Genomic DNA, 7,585 nt, shown 5'->3' with positions numbered 1-7,585 from the left:
TAACAGAAATATCTTAAATTATTAGGCTAAAAAAAAATCTTCAGAAGCACAAGAAAATATGTTGGATTATCCAAAGAAATGGAAAATACTGTCAATTCTGTCCAAGATTCAAGGAAAGAAGAGTTATTCAGATAAGACACCAAGTCAAACCCAAGAGTCTGAACCTTAATTTTAGGAGCAACACAATACTTCTATTTCAAAACATCTCTTCATCAATACAAAAGGACATAAAGTTTTACTGTAAAATTTACTGTAAAGGAATATTTCCTACCTTGTAATAAAAAACAAGTTGTTTCTAACTAACATTTGCTTTAGGTCAGACACTACCAGTTCCAAATTTAACTACTGAGACTGCATTCTAGAGCGCGCAAGCCACAACTACTGAGCCCACGCACCAGAACTACTGAATCCCGCATGCCTAGAGCCTGTGCTCTGCAACAAGAGAAGCCACTGCTATGAGAAGCCCGCACACCGCAACGAAGAGTAGCCCCCGCTCGCCACAACTAGAGAAAGCCCGCGCACAGTAACGGAGACCCAATGCTGCCAAAAATAAAGAATAAATTAATTAATTTTTAAAAGTCAGTGAAACTAATTAAGTCACAAAGTATGTATTTCCAACCAGTATACAGAAACAGCTTCACTAAATAGTACCCTCTCTTAAGACAATAGTCATTTAAAACAGACTGACCAAAAAAAAGGCTTAGCTCCCCCAAATTTTATGGGTATACTACCATATGGTCTTTAAAAAGTTACTATATGATTAGATCATCTAATGGTTCAGTGAAACACCTAAGAACTGATGGCCTGGATTGGATTCCAGGTACATCACCATAATCCAGAAAAAACTTGTCATTTAACATCCCTGAACCTGTGTCTCCCCTCTATATAAAATGAGACAGTGTCCTATCTACCTAAGTGGGTTATTTTGAGGGACAAAAGAAATAATAAATTCTTTGAAATTACATGTTAAATATGAGTTACCAGTTTTGTTATTTACTTCACTGAATTAATGAGCTCTCTGCAAGAGGAAGCACAAAGATTTGTTGGATAAAAAGCAGAGAAGAAAAGAGAAGTAAGAATTTCTATTAACAACTTTATAGCCGAGGACTTCAGGGCTTAAAAAGTTAAGTTACATCATCGTTTTAATTACTATCTGGAATTTGACCTGCTAAACTTATCTAACAAAGGCTCAGGAGAAACGGTTAACAATCATAACAAAGAAATGACAGAAAAGGAAAAAGGTTTAATTATCATAAAGAAAAAACTTCATATTATATAGTTATATTACCAGATTTTTCAGGAGCTCACATCCTAAGCCGCCAGCTCCAATGACTAGAACTTTACACGTATCTAACAAAAACTGGAGAGACTGTAAAGAACGAAAAGGCATATTAAAATCTAGTTGATAAAAACCTTAAGTAGCATCAATAAAGCAACAAACCATAAAATAGCTTCTGAGGTTTCCATGAAAAATGCAACTGACGATAAAGAACAGCCTCTGTAGTTAGTAAGTTATATTAAATTTATGAACAAGGTAGAACCAGAAATTCTATAACCCTAACGATTTCAGAGTTCCAACTTTAATGTTTTTAAACTGACTTTTATTGTATGAAATTAAAATGGTATTTCTAACAAGAAAAACTATGCCTAGTTAAGAGTAGTCTTTTTTTTTTTTTAACTTTGAAAGGGATGGAAAGCATCAAACTCATTTAACTGACTTCTTACAAATAGAAAAGTGTAAAAATTTTAAGAACTGAAGATCAAGCACTGCATAAGGTGTTTAGAGGTCTTTAAAAGAAAAAAGGCAAGGGCTTCCCTGGTGGCGCAGTGGTTGAGAGTCTGCCTGCCGATGCAGGGGACACGGACCGGGAAGATCCCACATGCTGCAGAGCGGCTGGGCCCGTGAGCCATGGCCACTGAGCCTGCTAAAAAAAAAAAAAAAAAAAAAAAAAAAAAAAAGGCAAGAACAATTATAGCTGCTTTTGAATACAGTGGGTTAAACTTACAAAACATGAGATGACAGGAAGAAAAAACAGACAAAGCTCTTAGAATATTGCCTATCAGCAGGAACAACCACTTAACAGAAATATCTTAAATTATTAGGCTAAAAAAAAATCTTCAGAAGCACAAGAAAATATGTTGGATTATCCAAAGAAATGGAAAATACTGTCAATTCTGTCCAAGATTCAAGGAAAGAAGAGTTATTCAGATAAGACACCAAGTCAAACCCAAGAGTCTGAACCTTAATTTTAGGAGCAACACAATACTTCTATTTCAAAACATCTCTTCATCAATACAAAAGGACATAAAGTTTTACTGTAAAATTTACTGTAAAGGAATATTTCCTACCTTGTAATAAAAAACAAGTTGTTTCTAACTAACATTTGCTTTAGGTCAGACACTACCAGTTCCAAATTCTATTCCTCTATTATACAGAAGTTACATATTTTTTATACTTTTTAACATGCAATTAATTATATTCAATTCTAAGCAAAGATGCTCATTTCAAATAAACTTCAAAATTTAAACAAGCACATCTATATTCCTGTGAAAATTAAATTTCTCATAGCAGGGCTAAAAAGGTGTGTCTCAAAATTAATTTTAAACCGGAATTTTAAGTGAAATATAACTTAGAATTTTAAATGAGGTCATGAAGTCATTTTACTCTTGAAAATTTTCAACATGTTACATGAGAAATGTGAAAACAACTCAAATATTAGTCATTCAAATAAAATCAGTTGCAAATATTCCATTTAGTATTTCAAGATAACTTACACAATTTTATTAGTATTTTTATTATAAAAGTAAATTAAAAAGGAAGCATTTTATTGTTTTTGAAACATAAAACTATTAGAGGAGTTATTTAAAAATAAACGTTTCTCACTTCAGTGCTCGGTTCGAAATCAGGGTGTGTGAAGGGTCCAGATCGCTCGAGGAACTTCTTTACATGGTTCCAGCGACCTTCCCAGTCTCCAGTGTCCCCACACCCACCATCAACAGCCATTCTGCACAGAACACAGTAAATTCAGCTGCAAAGATCAGTATGAAAAAGCCACACCTACAAGTATTATGGTTTCCCCAAATGAAAAGGTAACGACACCAGACCTGCTCAAATAAAAAGGGTAATATTCCATGTGGTTATGCTTATGCTTTTACTGTCTTTTCTTGCTATTATACAGTCTATTTAAAGGTAAGAACTGCACATGTTTGAGGAAATAAGTCAGTCGACATGTTTCTGGGTTCCTAAAACAACCTAAGATCAAACTTGGGATACTGGTCAATCGGTGAGAAATGGACTTTCTAAACATTTGGAATTTACTAAAGATCACTGCAAACTGCCCAATCTGTTCTATGAACACACTTGGAACAGGAAATATAACCTACAAGGAAAAACAAAATCCATAAAAGCCCTCCACTTCCAGAATCCTAATGCTTGACATCTAACACAATCCATGTGTCCTTTCCAAGTATGAAAGGTGAGACTTGAAGATTATTTTTCATGAGAGGAACTTTAACACAATTTTCTCTGAGAGGGCCTAATTTTCAAAAAAGCAGCTCTTACGACTATGAAGTGGTTTCTGTTGCCACTAAACACAAAGAATGTTTTAGGTTATAATTATGCCACAGATCGGCATTACCATCTAGAAATCTTTTAGAACATACAACTGAATAACGAGGGACTCCTCTAACAAAATACAGGTATTTTCTACTCATTGCAAGATCATGTTTCATTGTGATTATTTTTAATTTTCAAATTTCCTATAATCCCACAATTTCTACCTTCAAACATATTAGTATATCCAATTTTTACAAAAGGGACCAAGTATTGCCTAGCAATAAAGACCATAGGTTTTGATGTCACAGCTGGGTTTGGTTCCACAATTAATAGCATTGTGACCTTGAGCAGATTACTTAACAGTCATAAACCTCATCTGTAGCTTGTTTGTACCTACTTCTTAAGGTCAGAATGAGGATAAAGAGATAATCCACATAGACGCCTTAGTACAATACTTGGTATATAGTAAATATTCAAATTGTGGCTGTCATTTTAAAGTGGAGAGGAAATGAAAGGTGGAAAGAAATGTGAAATTAAACTTGTTCCAAGTCCTCTTGCAACTGAAATTCAACTTTCTGAGGAAGATACCTAAAGACTCTAAGGCCCTGCTACTGGGAATTGGCCCAGAAATTAATACTAACTCACCACGCCCACTGCAAGAGTACTTTCTTCCCCTCCCACATAAGGAGGAAGAAAAAATATGTGGTGTTGCCCAGCGTGGAAAACACTTCGTTTAAACCTGTGTCACCTGCACAAAACTAAGCATCTGATATGAAATAAGGTGTGTAATTAACGGAGAAAATAAGCTCTTTGGAGTCAACACTCTCCTTTAAGAGCCAATGATTTTGCACAAATGATTGAAGTGCTTAGTACAATACCTGACATAAAGTTCTCATAAAAAGTCTGCAATTAATACTGTTGTCTCAGTGTTTACTAAAGGCCCAAAACGGCCTAGTGTCCATTTCATGTGTTTTAGTAAGATTCCCTTCTCACAAGGTCACGGCTCTGACAATTTGGGATGGAGGAAGAGCGGGGCGCAAGGGTCCTTCCGCAAGACTTTTAAGTCAAGCACCCCGGCGGGCCGGCGCTGGATCTGTGCGCGCTACTCGGGCCCGGCGCCCGCCCGAGATAGAGACCAGGAGGGCCCGCCGGGCCCCTGGGGCTGCGGGCGGGGCTCGGGGGATGAGGCGGCGCAGCCTGCGCTCCGGGTGCCCCCCTCCCAGCCCCCCGGGCCCGCTGCGGCTGGTCCCCTAGGCCTGGGGTTGGGGGAGGCGGGGGTCCCCGGAGAGGGCCCCGGCCTCCCGGCAGCACTAACTTCTCAGCCAGCAGCTCCTCTATTCTCCTTCTTTTCTTCTCCCTAAAAGAAAGAGAGAATAAAAGAAGGGTCAGCATCATTTGCCTGTGCCTGGCTCCCGTGGCTTCAAAGACTTCTTTGTAATTAAAATCTTGATTAAATACACTTAATCGGAGAGAACTAGTGTATAATGTTTTGCTGTGTGAGAATACAGACGTAATACATTACTTGTTTATACAATTTATGTATATGCAAAGCATCTCATCACCTAAAGATAAATGGTGATAGAGTTTTGGAATACTTTCTTCCAGAGTCAGAGATAGATAGGTAGATATGTAGGTAGATAGATAGGTGTGTGTGTGTGTGTGTGTGTGTGTGTGTGTGTGTGTCTGTCTGTGTGTGTGTCTGTGAGTGTCCCCGTGCGCACATGCATGTGCTTGTTTGGATGGCTGGATACAGAAAAACAACCATGTTCAAAAATATTTGTGCGCATACATATATATGTATATCCTTTCTTGGAGTGTGACAAGAATGAGATTTAGAGTCAGAAGAAACAGTTTAAATCCTTAACTCTCCACTGATTAACTATGAGACCTTGGGCACTTCTGTCTTCATTTGTAAACTGGGGATGATAATGTTTACCTTGTAAGACTGGAATTAAATGAAATCCATAGTGTTTTCAAAATATAAACCCTGATCAGTCACATCAGCATCATTAGAGAACTTGTTACAAATGCAAATTTTCAGGCTCCACCCTCAACCTTCTACTAAGCTTTGGATGATTCTGTGCAAAATAAAGCTTCAGAACCACTGAAGTGGAATGAATGCATAAAGCCTGATAGGCACTCAGTAAATGTAGCTGCTATTAATAAATCATGATATTTAATCTCCTCTTTGTCCTTTATTATCCCTCAATCAGGTTTAAGTCAATAGCATTCATTGAGCTGAAAGTCAGTGCCAGGCAGTAAACAGAGGGATAGAGTTCACAGTCCACAGTACCTAACAGGAAACACCAGCCTCTCTCCAGGTCACATGTCTCAACATCAACTAAGAAACCTCTTTTTTTGCCTAGACTCCTCCGCAGATGGAAACTACTAAGGTTCTTTTTCAAAACAGGCTCATGTGTGCTGGGTCCCCAGCAATGCTACTTTTAGGAGACCTTTCCATTAGTGGCAGTGAGCATCACAACCCCCTCAAATGGTGAAAACCAAAGGGTGCCTTGAAGATCACGTAGTCCAAACCCACATACTTCGTGAGGAGGAAGCTGAGGCCCACCATGAACAGAAAGGGGCTGGCCCAGGAAGAGGTCTGCAAAGGCATCTGACCCTGCTTGTGCCTTGGGACTAATACCCTGACTCACTGTGGTGGTATTTTGATAGATGACACCAGGCACTCCCACTGGCTCAGAGTGACAGATAAGAAATAGCCACCTGTCCTTGCCACTAATGAAAGTAACAGAGACATGCAAGCAAGACCTTGCAACAGACTTCATTTTAAATGGACCATAGCACAAACTGTTAGATTATCCACTATGGTTTATATACAGACAGATAAATATCCTGGGTGGTCATATCTAGAAGCACAGATTTGGACAGAAGAGCCCCAGAAAGGCTTTATGTTGAAGCCAATCCCCCTGAATGAACAATGACAAAGAGCTGTGACTAAAAGCATTTCAAACAGAGCCTGAAATAAAGTAAGGATTCCACATGTGTTCATTTTTATTTTAAATAATTTTATGATAAAGGTCGAAATGTGTAGTGGAAAAAAAAGTCTCTCATAGTTAAACCAGAGAGAGAAGGATGGTTAATATTTTAGGAGAGAGGAAGAAAGGGATCATGTTATATATAGCTATATCCAGATTTTTTTCATTTCTTTGTTTTTAAACCTCTTTGGAGGTTTAAACAAATAAATTAAAAAACACTGAACAAATGTTTACTGGATATCATTTGCCTATAATCAGTGAGTAATGCTATTATTACTAACACACACTTGACAACTTATGGTCATGTGGTCCTGAGCAATTGGAAGGTAAAAGTTCTCGGTCACAGCTCCTAATGGGGTCCTACTGGGGCTCCCACACTGGTCTGGACCAAGATGGTTTACTCAGCTTGCCCACAGCACAGCTTCTTGAAATTCTTAAGCCCCAAGGAATTCTTCACCACCCTCTGACTTCCTGTAACTAAGCACCAAGCCCTGGCACACCTCTATTTAGTACTCCTCTCACTGTCTTGTATTTAAGTTTAGGTTTCTACTGCATTGCAAGATCCTTGAAGGCACAACAAGACTGCATTCTTTTCACCTTTTTCACCTGGAAAGGACTCAAAATATGTGTTGGCGTCCTAGTGATATTTTTCAACATTTTGTTTTGCTATCAAGTCTATCCGGATACAACCATAGCAATAAAATTGCAACTAGATAGAGAAAGGTCAGTGAATGTTCACTATAGCAGCATAGAAAACAACTCAGGTTAAAGCAGTGTTAATACCATACAGATGAATCAAGTCCTGTATTATGATTAATAACAGTAACAGTAGTATCTAACAATGTGCAATTACTATACTCTAAACACTTCCCATCCAGTATTTTATTTATCTTCACCTGTATGGCAGATGTTCCTATTACACCCACTTTAGACATGAAGAAACTGAGGCTGGAGGAGATTAAGTAATTTCTCCAAAGTCATTCACCAGCAACGAGGGAGCTAGGACTCTAATTTTGCTGTCTCTGACTTTAAA

The 7,585-nt window shown here is 38.1% G+C and overlaps 1 protein-coding gene across 2 annotated transcripts in view; it reads right to left on the bottom strand.

Moving 5' to 3' along the window:
- The window catches only part of UBA3 (ubiquitin like modifier activating enzyme 3), a 25,979-nt gene extending 21,072 nt beyond the window's left edge, over positions 1-4,907 (bottom strand). The window contains exons 1-3 of one of the 2 annotated variants that reach the window (XM_024747038.1): positions 4,872-4,907; positions 2,885-3,005; positions 1,289-1,369 (exon numbers count right to left, since the gene is read on the bottom strand). In XM_024747038.1, the coding sequence (XP_024602806.1) occupies positions 1,289-1,369; positions 2,885-3,004 (201 nt within the window). In that variant the 5' untranslated portion in view covers position 3,005; positions 4,872-4,907. The remainder of the gene's footprint in view (positions 1-1,288; positions 1,370-2,884; positions 3,006-4,871) is intronic. The other variant, XM_024747039.1, reaches the window with a different exon arrangement.
- Between the last annotated feature and the right edge of the window lie 2,678 nt (positions 4,908-7,585).

The sequence above is a fragment of the Neophocaena asiaeorientalis genome, unplaced genomic scaffold (genome assembly GCF_003031525.2).
Source record: "Neophocaena asiaeorientalis asiaeorientalis breed wild unplaced genomic scaffold, Neophocaena_asiaeorientalis_V1.1 scaffold130, whole genome shotgun sequence".
Classification (NCBI taxonomy): Eukaryota; Metazoa; Chordata; class Mammalia; order Artiodactyla; family Phocoenidae; genus Neophocaena; species Neophocaena asiaeorientalis.
Note: the sequence above shows the minus strand (reverse complement) of the source record. Positions and strands in the feature narration are given on the sequence as shown.